At 39.4% G+C, this 21,478-nt stretch overlaps 1 protein-coding gene across 1 annotated transcript in view; it reads left to right on the forward strand.

Annotated features, from left to right (window-relative positions):
* Positions 1 to 21,478, forward strand: part of DNAH11 (dynein axonemal heavy chain 11) — a 403,839-nt gene that overhangs the window by 65,292 nt on the left and 317,069 nt on the right. The window contains exons 10-20 of the mRNA XM_017526963.2: positions 1,583 to 1,720; positions 2,339 to 2,463; positions 3,059 to 3,254; positions 5,483 to 5,587; positions 5,747 to 6,139; positions 14,345 to 14,677; positions 15,226 to 15,480; positions 15,560 to 15,729; positions 15,950 to 16,172; positions 21,110 to 21,226; positions 21,324 to 21,410. Coding sequence (XP_017382452.1) covers positions 1,583 to 1,720; positions 2,339 to 2,463; positions 3,059 to 3,254; positions 5,483 to 5,587; positions 5,747 to 6,139; positions 14,345 to 14,677; positions 15,226 to 15,480; positions 15,560 to 15,729; positions 15,950 to 16,172; positions 21,110 to 21,226; positions 21,324 to 21,410 — 2,142 coding nt within the window. The remainder of the gene's footprint in view (positions 1 to 1,582; positions 1,721 to 2,338; positions 2,464 to 3,058; positions 3,255 to 5,482; positions 5,588 to 5,746; positions 6,140 to 14,344; positions 14,678 to 15,225; positions 15,481 to 15,559; positions 15,730 to 15,949; positions 16,173 to 21,109; positions 21,227 to 21,323; positions 21,411 to 21,478) is intronic.

Consider the following 21,478-nt stretch of genomic DNA (forward strand, 5'->3'; position numbering starts at 1 on the left):
CCTCGGCCTCCCAAAGTGCTGGGATTACAGGGTGAGCCACCACGCCCGGCCAGTTTCTTTAATTTTTTGGTGGTAATTTTATTTTCAGTGATTGTAGTTTATGGAAATATTTGCAGATTCTTTATTATGAAGCTGTTTTTTAAAGTGAAACTAGTTTTAGGGATCACCTATTATTTCCTTAAGAAAAAGAACAAAGCCCCCTCCTTTGCCATATTGTTAAATAAGGCATGACCTTGCATACAATTTTTCTGCCACCATAAATATACTTAGCCTTTGAAAGAAGACATTTTCTCAAAATAACTGTCTACCTGACAGGCTTAATAACTAACATATTATGAAGTCCACACAGAATGACCAGATGACAAAATGATACAACTTTCAATGGCATATTAGCTGATAAAAGCCACACAGTGAAGCACAAACCTGAATGCTAGACTGCCTGGTTTCCAGTCCCAGCTCCACCACTAGCTATATGAATTTGGGAAAATCATTCCCTCCTTATAACTGAGTTTCCTCACCTGGAATGTGTAATAATAACAGCACTTTTAAGGACCTTAACATATAGTTCCTGGGACATAGCCTATAGAAACATTGGTTATATAAAAATATATATTTTAGTTATTTTGCTTGCAAGGGAAGAGCTGTTTTACGCTAGCACGCAGAAGAATCCACATTGGGTAGTAAACAAGACAAAAGACTAATGGGAATCTAAAATTAGATTCACTGGGAATCTGCTTTGTGAACACTGGCGGTGAAGGTAAGTTTGAAATCTAGGGGGCTCCACTGACTGAACAAGAGGAGTTTGTGGGACTTCACTCTTGCTTTGCTGGTGATGTGATCCTGTTCAGCCTGTGTCTGCTCGCTTCTGTCCCCCGATCAGTTGGCTTCCTCTGCTTGTTAGTAGTTTCTGCTCACTGATAATTTTAGTCAGCATGGATTCAGCCAGGTCCTGACTCTCTGAGAAACAATCTGATTAGCTCAAGGCGTTGATTTGAGCCAGGACATCCATGTCACGGGGGTCATCCACCTGTGTAGTGGCTGTCCTTGGAACAGTCATCGTTATGGCCCCAGGACACTGTTGGGGGTGGCTGAGTCACATGGATATACCGGGGGCTGTAGGCAAGCGGTCATGGTGACTGGCACATCTGGCATAATTATTCATGCTGTGACCTAGAGGCCCTCAGTATGGATATATGGATATTTATATCTAAAGAATACATATGCAGGAGGGAAGAACAATAACGAGTATGTGAATCTTGTTTCTATTCTTACATCCACAAAGCATCTTCTGAAACATTACCTGGCACCCAACAGGAAATAGTATTAGCTGTGGGCAGAGATTGCAGGCAGACAGTGGTTCTTTTCTGCTGAGGAAGGGAAATTATTTTACATCTAGAATTGGTTTATTGGATGTACAGAAATTTTAGATGCAAAAATAGATTTTACATTTTGAAGCATCGCAGGATACTTTGAAAATTCTAAACTTCAGTCATGTAAGAGATTTGAAAGGGGACATTGTGAGCTGAGTATTTCTGTTAAAAACTCATAGTGCTTAACATTTCCTTAACTTTGATTTTTATAGCTTTTGACCGTATTTGGAAATTTTCTAGAGAAGCCAGTCGTCATGGAAATTTTCAGCCTACATTACAGCACACTAGTGCATATGTTTAATACAGAACTGGATGTGTGTAAGCAGTTGTACAATGAACACGTGAAACAGGTAAGTGGCAGATAAGGTTGGGCACATTCACAATATCATTTTTGCAGATAATGACCATCAGCTAGAACTTGATGTGATTATATCTAAAGATTATATATAGGCACTACATTTTTGTGCTTTTATTTAGCGGTTTCCTCATGGTAATGGTAAACTTGCATTAGGACTGTAACTCATCTAGTAATCAAGTGATTAAACACATATGTTTTATACTACTGTAAAAATACCAAAATGAACTCTTGCTTAAAAGGTTCGGAGGCTAATCCCAGCATTTTGGGAGGCCAAGGCAGGTGGATCTCAAGGTCAAGAGACTGAGACCATCCTGGTCAACATGGTGAAACCCGGTCTCTACTAAAAATACCAAAAAAAAAAAGAAAAGAAAAAAACAAATTAGCTGGGCATGGTGGCACCTGCTTGTAGTCCCACCTACTCGGGATACTGAGGCAGGAGAATTGCTTGAACCAGGGGTCTGAGGTTGCAGTGAGCTGAAATCGCACCACCGCACTGCAGCCTGGTGACAGTGAGACTTTGTCTTTAAAAAAAAAAAAAAAAACAAAAGATTGATAGGCATTCTGACTAAATGTTCCCTTTCTTCCTCTTCACCAAAATACCAACTTGCAGATTGAACATGGACATGTAGTTCTTAACAAGAACATGCCATTTACCTCAGGAAATATCAAATGGGCCCATCAGGTCCTCCAGCGACTTCACATGTTTTGGTCAAACTTTGCATCTCTCCGTTATCTGTGAGTACTTAAGCATAGATCATGGCACGTGATCCTAATGTTGTGGTTGATGTTTTATATAAGGGAGTGAGCTATTCATATTGGCACTTAGGAAGCCATTGCCCTGTTTACTTCTGTCATTGGTTGGGTTTGTGGAGAGGGATCGTCCCCACAGTTTTGGAGTATTTATAACAGGACTCTTAGAACTTGATATACTTACATGTTTTCTGGTCCTTGTTTCCTTTCATTTGTCTTTTCCACCTGCCATGTTTGGAGTTTTTTGCTGTAGTTGCTTTTCCTTTTTCCAATAAGTAACACTGCTTTTGTTATCCAGTCTTTGTGTCTCTTTCTTCTCTTCATTGGAGCTGGTAGCTTGTTGCTATCAATGTTTGGTAACATCTTTGGAGTTTCATTCATTTTATAACTTTATCTTTTAAAGTAAAAGCAATTCATAGACATAATGAATTGTTTCTCTTCCTGACTGTTTCTTTTCCTGGTTGTTTATAGTGCATTATCATATTTTATATATTTTATATTGTGTATTGTATTATATAATTATTAAGCTGAAATCTATGTAATATATGAATAAGCCAGTAGAAAAACCTTATTCTTACAGATTTTTGGGAAATCCTGATAATGCCTTAGTTTATCAAAAGTATGTTGAAATGACCACTTTGCTTGAACAATTTGAAAATCTTATCTATAATGAATGGAAAAGTAATGTGGATGAAATCTGCGAATTCAATTTAAATCAACCCTTGGTAAAATTCAGTTCCATAAATGGTCTTCTCTGTGTCAACTTTGACCCAAAGGTAGGAATTTGACTTAAGATGATATATAAGTGCCCTTTTTATTATAAGCTTATTTCTGATATTTCCAGTCATTTGTAATTTATTTTGGGAAAATATCAAAGTTGTGAGGAATATAACTGTAAACAATTTCTAGTAAGTCTTTGTTGTAGAGATTTGTTTCTCAAATTCTACTAATTACTTTATTAATTTGTAGTGTATTTATTTCTTTACCACCTCACCCTCACTAGATAATGAGCCACTGAGAGTAGCATTCGTTTCGTCGAGTCTTTATGCTCTATGTTTCTAGTGTAGTGTCTGGTACTTGGAAACACTTAAAAAATGTTAGCTCAACTGAATTGAATCATTTGTCTTTACCAGATAGTTTCTGGCCTAAATACATTCATAATATACACCAGTTTTTTAGTTAAAATTTCATCAAAAGACATGTCATGCTTTTGATGAACAGTGATAAATTTTAATTTGTCATTTCTTTCAAAGGGACAGTAGCTTATATATGGTAATTAAATTGATGGTAATTTTAAAAAACATAAAACACATTAATAAAAAATATTAACAGTTAAATAATATCCAGGATGAATATTATCTTTATTGAACATGTCTTTTGTTACTGCACGGTAAATCATGTAACAAAGGAAATTTCATATATTTTGTCAAAGGAAATTTCGTTTTCTCATAATATCATTATGTGTTATGTAACATAATTTCGTTATGTGTTATGTAACAATGGGACTTTGTTACCATTTATATATGGGTATATAATTATACAATATGTGCATATATTTAAATACTAGATGTGCATGTATATATGTGTATATACATATTATATATTTTAAATAACGGATCTCCATGTCTGGCAGTTTGTTAGATATGAGACACAAAATGAGCTTTATTTTCTTTTTATTACCATGGATATGCTTTAGTATAGCAGGCAAGCTTATAAGAATATCTATTGGTTGCAAATCAAAACCACATTGAGATACCAACTCATGCCAATTAGAATGGCGATCATTAAAAAGTCAAGAGACAACAGATGCTGGAGAGGGTCTGGAGAAATAGGAATGCTTTTATACTGTTGGTGGGAATATAAATTGGTTCAGTCATTGTGGAAAATAGTGTGGCAATTCCTCAAGGATCTAGAATTAGAAATACCAATTGACCTAGCAATTCCATTACTGGGTAGATACACAAAGAATTATAAATTGTTCTGTTATAAAAACACATGTACATGTATGTTTATTGCAGCACTGTTTACAATAGCAAAGACTTGGAACCAACCCACATGCCCGTCAATGATAGACTGGATAAAGAAAATGTGGCACATATACACCATAGAATACTATGCAGCCACAAAAAAGGATGAGTTCATGTCCTTTGCAGAGACATGGATGAAGCTGGAAACCATCATTCTCAGCAAACTGATACAAGAACAGAAAACCAAACACTGCATGTTCTCACTCATAAGTGGGAGTTGAACAATGAGAACACATGGACACAGGGAGGGGAACATCACACACCAGGGACCGGCAGGGGGTTGGGGATTAGGCGAGGGATAGCATTAGGAGAAATACCTAATGTAGATGATGTGTTGATGGATGCAGCCAACTACCATGGTGTGTGTATACCTGTGTAACAAACCCACATGTTCTGCACATGTACCCCAGAACTTAAAGTACAATAAAAAAAAATCTGTGGTTTCCATGACAAAACACAAAATGCCTTGAGCATCTAGCTGAATTTTTAGGGGTGAAGATTGTACATTCACTATGAGTGATTAGCTGGAGTCTCTCTTGACAGTCCAAGTGCATGCCTAGGAGGTGGGAAAGTTAGCCTCACTGGGTTCAGTAGGCAAACTCTACACCCAAATCCTGGTCTGTTTTCCTAAAATATATACAGAGAATAATTGACTTGATTTTGCTAGTAAAACTCAGCACACATACCTAAATATATAATACAGAGAACTGAGGATTCTCTCTACTTTGTGATTTCATGAAACCAATTTATAGAAACTAATTTATTGAGATGTTTTAGGGATAATTCATATACCTTTACTGTATTACAGAAATTATGATTTTTATTTTTTAAAAATGTATGAAACAAAAGCCTATTTACCTTGATGATTTGAAAATATAATCCTTGGATAACATCATAAGTGTTTCAAGTTAAACTTGAGTTAAAATAGAATGACTGTATGAAAATATGCAATAATTTTAATAATTTTATTTTAATAGCTAGTGGCTGTATTGAGAGAAGTGAAATATCTTTTGATGTTGAAGAAGCAGGACATACCAGATTCAGCTTTAACCATCTTCAAAAAAAGAAACACTATTTTAAAGGTTTGTGTTTTTTAAAAAAGATACTAGGGCCTATTATGAATAGAACTATTTTGCATTTTAATTGTTAATGTGTAGACCTATATGACACTTTTACACTTTTAAGGTAGAGAACATAGCTAACATATTTGGCACTTTTTGTTTTGGCCTTTCTTTGCTCAGTACATTGGAAATCTTGACCTTCTTGTGCAAGGATATAATAAGCTGAAACAGACGCTCCTAGAAGTTGAATACCCTCTGATTGAAGATGAGTTGAGGGCTGTTGACGAGCAGCTGACAGCAGCCACCACGTGGCTGACATGGCAGGACGACTGCTGGAGCTACATCGAGCGGGTGAGGGCGGCCACAGCCGAGTTGGAGCGCAGAGTTGAGCACACGCAGAGCAATGTGAAGGTGATCCAGCAGACCATGAGGGCCTGGGCCGGGTGTGCACTGCCTCCCAGGAGAGAGCACAGACGAGAGGCGGCCTTCACTTTGGAGGACAAGGGTGATTTGTTTACAAAAAAATACGAGTTAATCCAAGAAGATGGCCACAAGATCCACAGCTTGGTCGAGGTAACGGCTTTTAAGCTTTCAAGATTTATAGATCTTTGCATTGAGTTCAGAGAAGAGCAAAAATACTTAGCCTAATAATGTGGGACTCTTCTTTCAAGACTGAAAGAGCTTTATGAATGGTTTTATTTGGCATTTAAAGTGGGGGAATTTGTGTTACTTGCCTGCAATTTCTATAGCCCTCACTGCTCTCACTCCTGAGGGAAGAGATTAGAATGTGAGATGTGTTGATTAAACAGAAAGGCTGGTGATAGAATCTTTATCTTGTCACAGTAGCGTCCTCTCTTGGATGCTCTTAATAGCTACCACTGTTTGCTGACTGCCAAACACCTGCTTATGTCGTCTCAAGGAACCCTCTCAACAATCTCCTGAGGATGGCAACAGTAATTACTCTCCTTTTAGCAAAGATTTGAGTTCCTAAAACAGTAATAGGCACTAATCTAGAGTTATGGATTTAAGAGAAAACAGAAAACAAAAAACAAAAGGCAGAAGGCAGAAAAATAAAAGCAACCCCCCCCAACACACAAAAAAATCCTTTATTGCATAGAGCTTACACCCTAGTCAGGGAAGTTAGCAAGAGACAAGAACAAATAGTTGATATGTCAGTTGTAATAGGAGCAATGATGAAAAATAGAGTAGAGCGGGTGGGATAGGGAGTCGCTTGGGGGAGGGGTGGTTGGGAAGGCCTGTTTCCTAAGATAGCATTTCTACAGAGAACCGACAGGGAACAAAGCATACGGATATCAGGAGAAGGATGTTCTGGAGAACCAAGGTATGGATGCTTTGAAGTGGGAGCAGCCTGTCCTGTCCCAGGATCAGTCAGCAAACTGGGATGAGAATTCACAAGGGGTGTGGTAGTAGAGGATGAAGTTTAAAAGGGACTAACAGCACATTACATGGGGTTAGCAGGCTGTTACGAGGACTTTGGATTTTACTATTAGAGGAAAGAGCAGCCAGAGACTTTCTGCTGAAAAGCTTTCCCTGTGGAGGGTAAGCCCCAGGGGAGCAAGGAAGGTGGTCAGCAGGGAGACTCTTCAGACCCTACTCTAATAATCCAGGTGGGAAATGATGCTGCCTTGGGTCATGGTGCTAGTGATCAAGGCAGTTCATATCCTGCATATATTTTGAAGGCAGAGCCAGCAGAATTTGCTTTGAGGAATCAGAGGAGAGAGAAATCAAGGATGATTTCAAGGTTTTTGGTCTGAGTTACTGGACTGGAGTTGCCCCTTAATGATATGAGAAGATTGTAGTGAGCAGATTTTGTAGGGGGAAAAAAAACGATTTGGTTTTAAATATGTTAGTTAGAGATGCTTGTCCTGAGGGACATTTTGAGTAGACTAGAATTGCAAGTGTGTCTTGTATTCAGGAGAAAATCCAAATAAGTAACAGAATTGAGATTCATGCACATATATATGGCATTTAGAGCCATATAATTAGATTAAGCACATGTAGGAACTGGAGATAGAAAAGAGGTCCAAAAACGAGACTTGAAGTCCTCCCTAGGTCAGAGGAAAATGCAGCACAGGGTACTGAAGAAGAGAGAGTGTTGTCCTGGAAACCAATGAAGAAGGAGTTTCGAGGAGGAGGAAGAGCTCCACTCTATCCCATCCTGGCATAGGACCTGAAAATAAAGACGGAGGTTAACTCTCAGATCTGGCAACATGGAAGTCATTGGGATGAGAAGAGGTGATTTCATATGGTGGCGGAGTGGAAGCCTGATGGGAGTGGGCTAATGAGAGAGTGGGGAAATGTGAGTGGAGACAGCCAAGGAGATCCTGAGGAGCTCTGCCCTGGGGACAAACTGAGAACTGGACAGTGCCTGCGGCCTGTGTATCAGGGTAGGGAGGGTTTTATTTTTAATAGTGGTTGATGTTTCAGGATGTTTGTATGTTAATTGCAGTGATCTAGGAAGGAGAGAAAATTGTTGGAAGAAAGCCACTGAGGGAATGGGATTTAATAAATGCCTGTAGAAGGTGTCTTTAGATAGGAGCACAGAGCATTCATCTGTAGTATGGGATGGAGGAATGTGGTGCTCACAGATGTGCAGTGCTGATGATGGGAACTTGGGGAGTTGATTTCTTGTTGTTCCTATTTCTTAAGGAAAAAAGGGATGGGAATGAAAGAGCATATTCTGTTTCCTCTGTGCATCCTTGTTATGTGGAGTCTTCTCTATAGACAGGCACAGTCCTCAAACCATGAATACTCTCCTCTGGGCAAGACAGACCACACATGCACACAAAATTTCTCTCTCTCTCTCTCTCTCTCTCTCTCTCTCTGTAACACGCACTCTATCACACACACATACTCTCTTTTTCTGTGTCACACATACACACTCTCACACACTCCACACTCACATATCACACACACAGCCTGTCTTTCACATCCACCCTTTCACACACACACACACACAGACACACACACACAGACACACACACACACACACACACACACACTGCATCTGTCATGAAGTACCACAATGTGGGGTAGGGAAAATGTCCTTGGTAGAGGTTGGAAACCAGAGTCTTCTAGAGGCTGGGCCTGAATTTTCTCATGTGTAAAATAAAGATCCTTCTCTCTAGGCTAAGTCAGCATAACAGGAAATAGATGACGGTTTTCCTGCTGAGAATCATATACAACCCATTATCTAGTCTTGGCAGTGCATTGTCATTCACTTACTTAAGAAATACTTACTGTGAACCTTGTACCCAGCACCTTTCTCGGTTTTTGAAATATGAAAGAGAGCAGAGCAAAGATCCTTGCTCTCATGGAGCTTGAGTCTAGTGAGGGGAGAGAGAATAAGCACTGACGTGATAAGTCACGGTTAGAACTGGTACATGCTACAGGAAAAAGATCAAATGGGAGCAAGGCAAGGGAATTCTAGAGGGAGCGGTCAAGGATGCAGTTTTAAGTAGGATGATCAGAGTAGGCCTCAACCAGAAAGTGAAATTTGAACACACACTTGACAAAGGCGATAGAGTCAGCCAAGTGGGCCTGTGGGTGAAGAGTGTCCCAGGCAGAGAAGAGGGCTGGTGGGCAGGAGCTCCCTGTGCATGCTCGAGGAAGAGCAGCGATGTAGTGTGGGGGGAGTACAGGGAGCTGAGTGGAGAATTGCTGAGGTGAGGTCAGATGCTAAGCTGCGTGGGAGGGACCAGCAGCCAGGGGAGACTTCTTAGGCTTTGTACAGATGCTGGCTTTTGGTCTGAGGTATGTGACACTGCAGAATTTTAAGGAGGGGAGTAAATACAATCTTACTTTCATTCTAAAAGGAATTCTGGCTGTTGCGTTGAGACTCTCCACAGGGAGGCAAAGGAAGAGGCAGGATGACCTGGTAGGTTGCTGTTCTTGCTAGTAATCTAGGGATTCCATATGTTCAGGCTGCTATAGCGAAATACTGTAAACTGGGTAGCTTAAAAATAACAGAAATGGTTTTCTGATAGTTCTTGAGATCCAGGTGCCAGCATGATCCGTTTCTGGTGAGGGCCCTCTTCTAGGTTGCAAACTGCCAACTTCTCACTGTGTCCTCACATGGAGGAAGGGGCACACGTGTTCCCCTGAGCCTGTTTTATGTAGGCACTAGTCCCATTCATGAAGTCTGTGCCCTCAGGACCTAACCACTTCCTCCTAACCCCCTCGCCAGTACCATCTTCTTGCCGGTTAATATTTTAACATTCGAATTTTGGGAGTACATAAGCATTCAGAGCACGGCACAATCATGTAACAGACGATGGTGTTGGACCTGGGTGGCAACAGTGAAAGCAATTAGAAGTAGTTGGATTCTAGATATATTTTGAATTAAGTGGAACAAACATAAATTCCTAAAGACTGGATGTGGAACATGAAAGAAGGACAAATTAAAGATTATTCTACACATTTTGTCATGATCAACTGGAAAGGTGAAGTTGCAGTTCATTCAGATGGGGAAGAGTGTGAGGGGGAGAGATTTAGCAGGAAAGATCAAGATTTCAGTTTTAGGCATTTCCGGTTTGAGGGGTTAATTAGCCAAGTAGAGGAGTTGAGTGGGCTATTGGATTTATTCATTTAGAATTAGGGAGAGGGGTCCAAACTGAAAACACAGATGAAAGAGGAATGGGTGGCAATGATATTTAAGCCAGGAGACTGGATGAGATCACTGAGAACATGAGTCTAGCTAAAGAAGAGAAAAAAATCAAGAACTATTGGCTGGACCACCATTCTTCTGTTAGGAGACTGGGGAGAAGAAGGACCAGCCAAAGATACAGAAAAGGAAAGACAAGACAGTAGAAGGAAAACCAGGACAGGAGGCTGAGTGAAGAAAATGTTTTAAGGGTAACAGATTTTCTTACCAAAAAGCAAAGTACAGTACGTTTGCTATGCTCTAGTGGATATGGAGAAGAAAATAAAAAGAAGCACGTAATTAACATGGGTTTCAATATTTCCGTTGACTTGACAAGTTTTCTGAAATTTCTAAGAAAGTTTTAATTTTCCCATCAATGACAGTTTGCTAGGACAAAGACTTTGTTTCTGTCTTCCTTGAATACTGCCTGAAATAGCATCCTAAGGCTGCCATGACAAGATCCACAAACAGGGTATGTTGAAATGAAAGAAGTTTATTCTCTCATAGTCCAGAGGCTAGAAGTCTGAAGTCAAAGTGTGGGCAGGCGCCCTCCTCTGAAGGCTCTGCCAAAGGCCTGGGTAGCCTGGAGAGACTCTAGGGGTGTTCTGACATGTAAAGGAGGTATTTATCTGGAAGTTAATTTGTTTTTCAGCAGTATTTTAACTAAGTCATGCCATGGACTATTTCTAGTTGTTCACTGAAATGCTGTGAATTATTCTGTGACTTTGAAGACACCTCTACAACTGTTATATGTGTTAGAATCTGTCTCATAGAAGACAGATGATGGATTGTAATTAGTTTTTTCTGTTACATTTTCTTGATAATAAAAAAAGTACTCCCCAAACTCCAAGGATTTTTAAACCATTAAGATTTATGAATCCTGATGAAAATGCATTAAAAGTATGGCCAAGACATGACTAGAAAGTGTCATAAAACAAGGTTTTGCAGTGTTATCTCAGAGAAAAATGTTAGAATTTTTTCTACATTAATAAATATAGAAAATAAATGGATTCTCTTCTTTTTGTCCTTAAGGCAAAAACTAAGAAGGTTTGAAATCACCATTCTCAATCTGAGAATGGAAGAGAGCTTCTGCCTTGAGGGAATGCAAGCCAGCTTTAAAATGGAAATTAAATGATTATTTGTTTCCATAAGTTGGGTCAAGTGATTGTTTTCCTCTCGACTTAGTACATGATGTTGAACCTAGTTCTCAGGCTTCTGGTGAGGCGCGTGGTTTGGGGAAAAGCAGTAGAAATATGGCCAAGGGTGAGGCAGTTTTGCCTTTTGCATGCTGCATCTTTGCTGGCCAGTGGGGTGTCAGTGAGTGGTCTGGAGTCAGAGTTAAAGATAGAGAGAAGAGAGGAGCAGGACCATTGAAGATTGGGTCTGGAAGGGACCTGAGTGATCATTCAGTGATCTAAAGCTGTCTTCTCTTCCTTTTGCTCCCTTTACCCTAATGTGCTAAATATACAGCATTTCTCATCAGTGTGACTGTAGTGTTGTAAACCGGATCTTTTTGTGTGAAATTGTGTATGACCATGACATGATGGGAAAGGCCCTACCCTGGGAGGTCAAGAGGGCTGGTTTCTAGTCCTAGCTCAGCTATTAACTTCCCGCTAGTGTGACACTGAATGCGTATGAGGTCTTTGTTTTCATATCTGTGTTAGTCTGTATTCATATTATTGTGAAGAACTACCTGAGACGGTCATTTATGAAGTAAAGAGGTTTAATTGACTCACAGTTCTACATGGCTTGGGAAGCCTCAGGAAACGTAGAATCATGGCAGAAGGTAAAGGGGAAGCAAGGTTCATCTTACATGGTGACGGGGTGGGGAGAGAGGGAGAGAGAGAGCAGGGGTAGGGGGAGCGCGCGCAAGCAAGTGAGCGAGTGCGCAAAGGGGAAGAGCCACACACTTATCAACCAACCAGATCTCATGAGAATTCCATCTAGAGAACAGCAAGTAGCAGGTTGGGGTGGGGAGTCTGCCCCCATGATTCAATCACCTTCCACCAGGCTACAAATTACATGTGGAGATTACAATTCAAGATTAGATTTGGGTGGGGACACAGAGCCAAACCATATCAATATCTTTAAGATAAAGAGACCTAACAAGATGGTGTCTAAGGATTTTTCTTTAGCTCTGAGACCTATACTTTTCCCTTTTAGTACCTACAAAGGGGTCAGGGCAGGTGTGTATACTTTTCTAGGATGTGTACTGCACAATTCCAGGGGTGCATGTCACATGATTACACAGATGTGAATTGTTCCACCTGGCTGGTGGGCAACACAGCATTCCTGAGAAGGAGTAGCTCTTCAATTTGTTTGAGGGCTAGGGTTCTTTCCTCTCTGCCCTGCCTTTTTAGGATCTATACTTACCTCTCTAGTTCTGATTCTTGCTTAAAGCGCATACTGTTGCATCTGGATCATATATCCATAGTAAAGAATAGTCAAAGCAGAGAGTCCACCTTATAGTCAGCTCTCATTCCAATGTCTCCTTTGCTCTGTGCTACAGTTCCTGCCTTGGGCATCTGCTCTCTGGTCTGTATAGACTATGCAAGTTTAGCCACTCTGATAGCCTCTCTGGAATCAACTTTGCTGCCCACCCAACCTTTTGAAACATGTGTCTCTGGGCCAAGCACACTATATGCTCAGCCTGTAGTGGTCTTTAACCATACCTCTGTCTTCAGGCCCTATTTTTGCCCCACTGGCTTGTCCATTATGTCACCCAAACTCTTGGGAGATGAGATGCTCAGGTGCAAGAAGCTCATATTGTTGAGGCACAAAGGGAGCTTAGAACTTGCTATTCCACAAGTTGCTTATCATAGATGATTTGAAAAAAAAAAAAAAAAATTCTTTGTGCTTAAACAGGGTCTGAAAACAATTGGGCTAAACCACATTCAGTGGACTTTATTTTATTTTAACTTTTAAGTTGAGGGGAATATGTGTAGGGTTGTTAGATAGGTAAACGTGCATCATGCAGGTTTGTTGTACAAATTATTGTATCACCCAGGTATTAAGCCTGGTACCCATTAGTTATTTTTGCTGATCTTCTCCCTCCTTCCAACCCCCATCCTCCTTTAGGCCCCAGTGTGTGCTGTTCCCCTCTATGTGTCCATGTGTTCTCATCATTTATCTCCTACTTATAAGTGAGAACATGCAGTATTTGGTTTTCTACTCCTGCATTAGTTTGCTGAGGATAATGGCCTCCAGCTCCATCCATGTTCCTGCAAAGGACATGATCTCATTCTTTTTTATGGCTGCATAGTGGTCCATGGTGTACATGTACCACATTTTCTTTATCCAGTGTAACATTGATGAGCACTTAGGTTGATTCCATGTCTTTGCTATTGTGAATAGTGCTGCAGTGAACACACATGTGCATGTCTTTATAATAGAATGACGTATATTCCTTTTGGTATGTACCAGTGATGGGATTGCTGGGTCAAATGGTATTTCTGCTTTTAGCTCTTTGAGGAATTTCCACACTGTCTTCTACAGTGGTTGAGCTAATATATAATTTATACTTCTACCAACAGTGTATAAACATTCCTTTTTTTCTGCAACCTCATCAGCATCTGTTATTCTTTGACTTTTCAGTACTAGCCTCAATGGGCTTTAATAAAATAGGTACATTGTGAGTCTCCAAGAATGGCATAGAGTACACCGTACTTCCCTGACTTGATAATCTTCAGATGTTCCAGAACAGTGTTCTCTGAAGGACCAGTTTGATGGATCTCTTTATTTATAGGGAAGGCCCTGAAAGGCAAAGTCTAAGGACAGAGTTAGTGACAGAGCAAAAACTAGAGCCCAGGTCCATTATCTCTAGAATTTATCTGGAGCTAGCGTATTTCCTGTCTGTATCTGAAGATAGCAATCTTTGTAGTGAACTTTCCTTGAAAAAATGACTTTCGAATGTATTTCATGTGTGAACTTAATGTTCTAAATTCCTGCTTAGGTCTTTGACATGTAGCTTAAGGTTGTGCAACTTAGTATTTGAATGTTCCTGTCTTGGGCACAAAAATGCAGTCTCTTCTTTTACAAACTATTTAAATGGAAAGGTTTCGTTTTTATGCTATTTATTTATTTATATTCATCTACTAATACTTGTCTGTTTCTAGGAAAATAGGAAGCTCTTCAAAGCTGATCCCTCTCTGGATACTTGGAAAATTTATGTAGAGTTCATTGATGACATTGTGGTGGAAGGCTTTTTTCAGGCTATAATGCACGACTTAGACTTCTTTCTGAAGAATACAGAGAAACAGTTGAAACCGGCACCATTTTTTCAAGCACAAATGATCTTACTGCCTCCCGAGATTGTGTTTAAACCTTCTCTAGACCGAGAGGCTGCGGATGGCTTCTATGATCTGGTAGAAGAAATGCTATGCAATAGTTTTAGAATGTCTGCCCAGATGAACCGAATAGCAACACATCTGGAAATAAAAAATTATCAGGTATTTTCTTAGTAAATGTGTATTTAACTTTCATATTAGTGATTCAAAAACAAATTGTGGCTGGGTGTGGTAGCTCATGCTTGGAATCCCAGAACTTTGGGAGGCAGAGGCAGGAGGATTGCTTAAGCCTAGGAGTTCAAGACTAGCCTAAGCAACATAGCAAGACCATCTCTACAAAAAATTAGAAAAATTAACTAGGTGGGGTGGCATGCACCTATAGTCCCAGCTACTCAGGAGGCTCAGGCAGGAGGATTGCTTGAGCCAAGGAGCTAGAGGCTGCACTGAGTTCTCATGAAGCCAGTGTACTTCAGCTCGAGTGATAAAGTGAGACCCTGTCTCAAAAAAACAAAAAACACTGGAAAACAAAACCCGGAACAAATTAGGGTAATGGGAAGCACAAGGAAAACAGAAGTTGGAAGAAGCAACATGATTGTTAATTCTTCTAACCATTCTCCCTTTGAAGAATTACCTTGGTAATGTTATGTTGTAGATAATTGATAGAGCAAGATTGGTTTGAATAATAAGTGCTTTGTTTTCCTCTCATTTAGAATGATATGGATAATATGTTAGGCCTGGCAGAGGTCAGGCAGGAGATTATGAACAGAGTGGCAAATGTCATCAAAAAAGTCTTAGATTTTAGAAGTACCCTGGAGACCCATGCTTACCTCTGGGTGGATGATCGAGCTGAGTTTATGAAGCATTTTCTCTTGTACGGTCACGCTGTATCTTCAGAGGAAATGGATGCTCATGCAAACGAAGAAATTCCCGAACAACCACCAACTCTTGAGCAATTCAAAGAGCAGGCAAGGAAAACCCTTAGCATTTAATGTAGTGAACTGGCTTTTCATTGAGTTGTTCTAGTTAACTTTTTTCTAACTACAGATCGACATTTATGAAGCTTTATATGTCCAGATGAGCAAATTTGATGACTTCAAAGTGTTTGATAGTTGGTTCAAAGTGGACATGAAGCCTTTCAAAGTGAGCTTGTTAACCATAATTAAGAAATGGAGCTGGATGTTTCAGGAGCATCTTTTGAGATTTGTCATTGACAGGTAGCGTTTGTACTTTGGTATTTGGAATTAAAACTTTATAAACTGCTTTGTAAAACTGAGATGTTACTTTTAAGAGTATTAATATTGCCAATTTCATAATAGAGATAAATAATGTTTAATCAGGTACATAATGAAAATAAGATTCAATCAGAAATCTTATACTACTAAATGTTTTAATAAACTGAATTTATGTGTATGTATGTACATATATATTTAATAGTCTGAATGAGCTGCAAGAATTTATAAAGGAGACAGATGCAGGACTTCAGAGAGAATTAAATGAAGATGATCATGATGGTTTAGTTGACATCATGGGGCATCTTCTGGCTGTGAGAAGCCGACAGAAAGCTACTGATGAACTCTTTGAACCTCTAAAAGAAACCATTACCCTCTTAGAAAGCTATGGTCAGAAGATGCCTGAGCAAGTCTACATTCAGCTAGAGGTAAGTGCAGAGGTGAAATAATCATAATTACCATAAATTGAGCATCTCTTTTTTAGCAAAGTGCTTTACATGTGCTGTCTTACAATATTCTTACAACAATCTATACTGTACACATTTGATGTTATCATTTTACAGGTTATGAATCTGATACTTAAGGAGATTTAATAACTTTCTAAAGGTCACACAAATAGTATATCCTCCTGCCTGAGCTTCCTGAGTAGCTGGGACTACAGGTGCAAGTCACCACACCTAGCTAATGTTTTAATTTTTTGTAGAGATCGTCTTACTATGCTGCTTAGGCTGGTCTTGAACTCCTGGGCTCAAGCAATCCTCTTGCTTTAGCCTCCCAAAGTTCTGGGATTCCAGGCATGAGCTACCACACCCTGGGTGTGTTCTATGACACCATACTTACTCTTAACCACTGTGCTCCACTGCCTTCTTATTAGAAACTATGTAGGTTATAAATAGCCTGTAAGGTGCTTTTTTGAGTTCGCTTTTACCATTTTCAGACATGAAATATATCCATACTTTTTTTCATTCAAAAAAAAAAAAAAAAAAACTACCTGTCAGTTGAGAAGTATTGTAGTCTTGCAAACATATCATGGACATGTTAATAAAGAATAAATAGGCCAGGTGTGGTGGCTCACGCCTGCAATCCCAGCACTGTGAGAGACTGAGGCAGGCCGATCACCTGAGATCCAGAGTTCGAGACCAGCCTGGCCAACATGGTGAAACCCCTTCTCTACTAAAAACACAAAAGATTAGCCAGGCATGGTGGTACATACCTGTAAATCCCAGCTACTCAAGAGGCTAAGGCAGGAGAATCACTTGAACCCAGGAGGTAGAGGTTGCAGTGAGCTGAGATCAGATCACTGCACTCCAGCCTAGGGACAGAGCGAGACTCCATCTCAAAATAATAATAATCATCATAAATAAATGAAACTCAATTTGGATGGGGAAATCACTGTGTTTCCTAAACAGATTTCTATGCCATCCTATCCTCCCGTTTCCATGCTGTGGAAAGATTTGGGAGCTTTTTTAATAACAAAGTCTCTTTAATTATAACTGAAACTATGAACCACAGTTTCACAATTGATGTTCTTTTTCTATGCTAATATTGATAATCTATAAATTGTGTGTGTTTATGTGTCCACACACATACTTATATTTAACCTTGCAATTGTGATCAGTTGGACACATTAACCAAAAAGCTTTCACTGGATTCATCTTGTTTAGTAGTCACAGCACAAAACACAAATTTAGATTTGTTTTCAAGTATTATATGAGTTCATCTTCTCTGCTTGCCTTGGCAAGTTTGTTAATATCTAAGACCACACTTCCTTTTTGCTTAAATATGCCTCATGATCCCTCGTTTTAAAAATTCCTCTATAATTTCTCCCATCAATTTCCATTTTTTCTTTTTTTATTGAGGTGAAATTTACTATTCAGATAACATATAAAAGTAACCATTTAAAAATATACAATTTAGTACAACATTGCACAACTACCTCCTCTGTCTACTTCCAGAAATTTTCATCACTCCCAGAAAGAAATCCCATGCCACTTCTCTGTCCCTCCCCATTATCCTCCACCATGCTCCACCAAGCCCTGCCCTCCAACTCTTGGCAGTTGCCAATCTATTTCAGCCTTTATGGGTTCACTTATTCTAGACATTTCATACAGATGGAATCATGCAATATGTGACCCATTGTGTTAGGCCTCTTTGACTTGGTATAATGTTTTCAAGGTTCATGTACATTGTAGCATGTATCAGCATTATATTTCTTTTTATGGGTGAATAACATTCCACTGAATGTCCATACCACAATTTGTTTATCTGCTTGTCTGTTGATGGACATTTGGGTTGTTTCCGTCTTTGGGCTATTGTCAGTAGTGCTGCTATAAACATTAGTGTGTATTTGTTTGTGTATCTGTTTTCAGTTCCTTTCAGTACACCTAGGAGTGGAATTGCTGGGTAATCTGGTAATTCCATATTTAACTTTTCGATTCATTGCCAAACGGTTTCTCACAGTGGCTGTTCTGTTTTATATTCTGTCATTTTGCTTTGTAAGGATTAAATGCAGCCAGGTATTTACAAGTGCCCTCTTGACTATGAAGACTATAAGAATGACCGTATATGAATTGTTAAATTCTGTTTAAGCATTAAACTGTCATTAGAGCTTACAATCCAGTGAGACATCTAGCAAGATGACAAGTTCTAGACAGATAGATACATACCAAGACCGAAAGATCAAACAGTTACAGTAGAAGCGGCTATAAATACTTCTTGTTTCTAGGAAGATTTATATATTCCTTGAATCAGATGCTGGACCTTAAACTATATCTCACAGGAAGTAGTCATAATGTAAGTAATTGATGAGGGAATTTTAGACATGGCCTCCAGAATTCGTATTATAAAAGTTTGGTTCAATCCTTCAGGTGATGGTAGTATTGAAAGTATTAAGCTTTTCAGCATTTCAAAAGCAGGATACAATTTTAGTTGTGTATCAGTAATTTAGACTTGTCAGGAGGAAAAATAAGATTCACAGGCAGTATATGGTATATTTGGAGGGTAACAGGGACCAATTTTATTTTAATTTAAGCAACTTTAAGTGATAGTTACTTTCATTTTCTCTTTTATTATTTTGAGAAGTCATAACACTCAGCAAATACTTGTCTATGCTTAGTTCTGTGTGAAAACACCCTGAAGTCTGGCTGTGCCTACTAAGAGCTGAAGTATGATTTCCTTAAAGTCAAGGGGACTCAACACTGGCACTTTGGTCTTTCTGCTGGTGCACCATCTCTTCAGTCTTCTGCCTCTTTCCATTGCTGTTAGACCCATTTTAATTCAATTCTTGTTATGCCTCACTTCAACCACAGCAGTTACTCCTTAATTCATCCCATTCCTTTTCACACCCCACCCACAATATACTCTGATACAAGATGAATATTCTAATCTGCAGGATTTATCCAGTCCCTTTTCTGCTCAGAAACCTTCACTAACTTTGCCTAACTTCCCGAACGCTGTCCAGCTTCCATAAGAGCTCACACACTCATGCCATCCTGTATTGGTTGTCATACCTCAAGAGATCTCACCCTAATCTTTGCCTGTTGAAATCTAGTCATTTTGTTGAGCCTCAATTTCAATGTTACCTCATCCTTGATTGGATCATCTGACTTAGCGAGGCTTTGGAGATCATTTGATCTTTTGGGTTTCAAGAAAATTTATTTTTATCAAGTAAAAACTGGTTTGGAATCCCCAAATATAACGCAGGTCTGTTGTGTTTGAAGAGGGATAAGGGGGCCTGAACTCATGGATGTGATTTCTTCCTGGCTTCCCAGCCATGGCCTCTGAAGGAACCCCATGCAATACTTAGGCTCCACGGAATGGAATTGGAAATGCAAAGTGACACTCTGTACAGAGGAGGATGCAGAATTTTGATGAGAAGCCGCAAGAGGGAAGGACAAGGGGGTTTAGAGCCCAGGTCCCTTAGTTCCTGAGCTGGTTTGGTATTCCTATCATGACACCATGTTGTCTCCCAACTGTTTTGGTTCCATAACACATAGCCCTTCTGATAGACATTCTGTTGTGTAGAATAGTTATTGTTTGTGACCCTCACTTACTCTGATAGATGATAAAACAATTTAAGTCAGAGAATGTGTTTTACCTTTTAGCACCCTGTTCACTATTCAAATAGTATTTAGACTTAGCACAACGCGCTCTTCATAATTACTGAATCATTTATCAAATGTTTATTGAGGGTTACAAGATAGTCTTTAGAACCTTTGAATTTTGCACTTCAGCTATTCAAGTAGAGTTCCATCACTATGGGTGGTTTTGTATGACAAAACAATTTCAGTTTCCCAGGAGATGACCCAGAGGAACAATGCTTTGTTAGCGGGGACACAAGAAATGCTTTTCAATGGTAGTTATGCTCCATGCATGGCTCCTCAGAGAAAATAACTTGCTTTTGTCCTATTTGCATTGTAGGCAGGGAGAGCGGAGTTGAGTTGGTACCTGAACTATTTATTGTGTCTTTTGTCCTACATAGAGTAGGAATTAACCTTTCTTCCCTTTGCCTCTTCTCCCTTCAAAAAATCCTGATCACCTAAAATAAACTCAACCTCAATGCCCCAACAAGGAGGAGAATGTACAGAGCTTTGAGAGCTAGAGAAAAGCAGAGGATGTGATTGATTCACATTTTCATCCTTGCCCCACCATTTTCAAAGCATATTTTTTTTCACTTGCCAGATTACTTAACTTGGCTGGCTTCCATTTCTAGTTGTTAGAGATCAGCAAAGTCATTTCCAGAGCATTTTAATTTTATTCCCACAGCAGCAAAAAAATTGGGAGATTTGTGTTTATTTTGAAAAGATTGCCATGAATTCTGAGATGAGAACAATTCTGGTACATGCTTTGGTTCAGAACCCGGCAGTGCCAGTGAATCAGCCCTAGTTCTAAGCCTTTTCATAACTTTCATCTTTTTTTTTTTTGATAAACTGATTATGTAAGAATGAAAAGATGTCATGGGTTAGTGTAAAGAAATTACAATCATTTACCTGGGTATGGTTGCTCATGCCTATAATCCGAGCACTTTGGGAGTCAAAGACAGGTGAATCACTTGAGCTCCCAAGTTCAAGACCAGCGTGAGCAACATGGTCAAACCGTCTCTACAAAAAACAGAAGTATACCCAGGCGTGGTAGTGCACATCTGTAGTTCCAGCTACTCAGGAGACTGAGGTGGGAGGATTGCTTGAACCCAGGAGGTGAAGGTTTCAGTGAGGTGAGATCATGCCAGTGCATTCCAGCCTAGGGGATAGGGCCAGACCTTGTCTCAAGAGAGGAAAAAAAAAAGATATTACGGTAATTTAATCCTATAGGGTTGATTTGTTTTAGGAATTGAAGCAATTTCCCATTTATACCTTTGCTTTTGCAGGAATTACCTGAAAGATGGAAAACTACTAAAAAGATCGCAGCAACTGTCAGACATGAAGTCTCACCCCTCCATAATGCCGAAGTCACTCTGATAAGGAAAAAATGTATTTTGTTTGATGTAAGCTAGTTACCAAGTTTTTGCTTTAAGAAAAGTTTTACAAGGATAATTGAAGTATTTGTTTGAAAGTCACTTTTTTTTTCCCCCCACTAATCAGGGAAAGCAGGCAGAGTTCAGAGAGAGATTCAGATGCTATGCCCCTCTTGGATTTAATGCAGAAAATCCATACACAGCACTTGATAAGGTAATACAGATCTCAAATATCTTGTGTGCATTACAGTAGCCGCTTTAAAAAATATAAGTTTAGACACA

This window comes from Cebus imitator, unplaced genomic scaffold (genome assembly GCF_001604975.1).
Source record: "Cebus imitator isolate Cc_AM_T3 unplaced genomic scaffold, Cebus_imitator-1.0 Scaffold45, whole genome shotgun sequence".
In the NCBI taxonomy this organism is placed as follows: Eukaryota; Metazoa; Chordata; class Mammalia; order Primates; family Cebidae; genus Cebus; species Cebus imitator.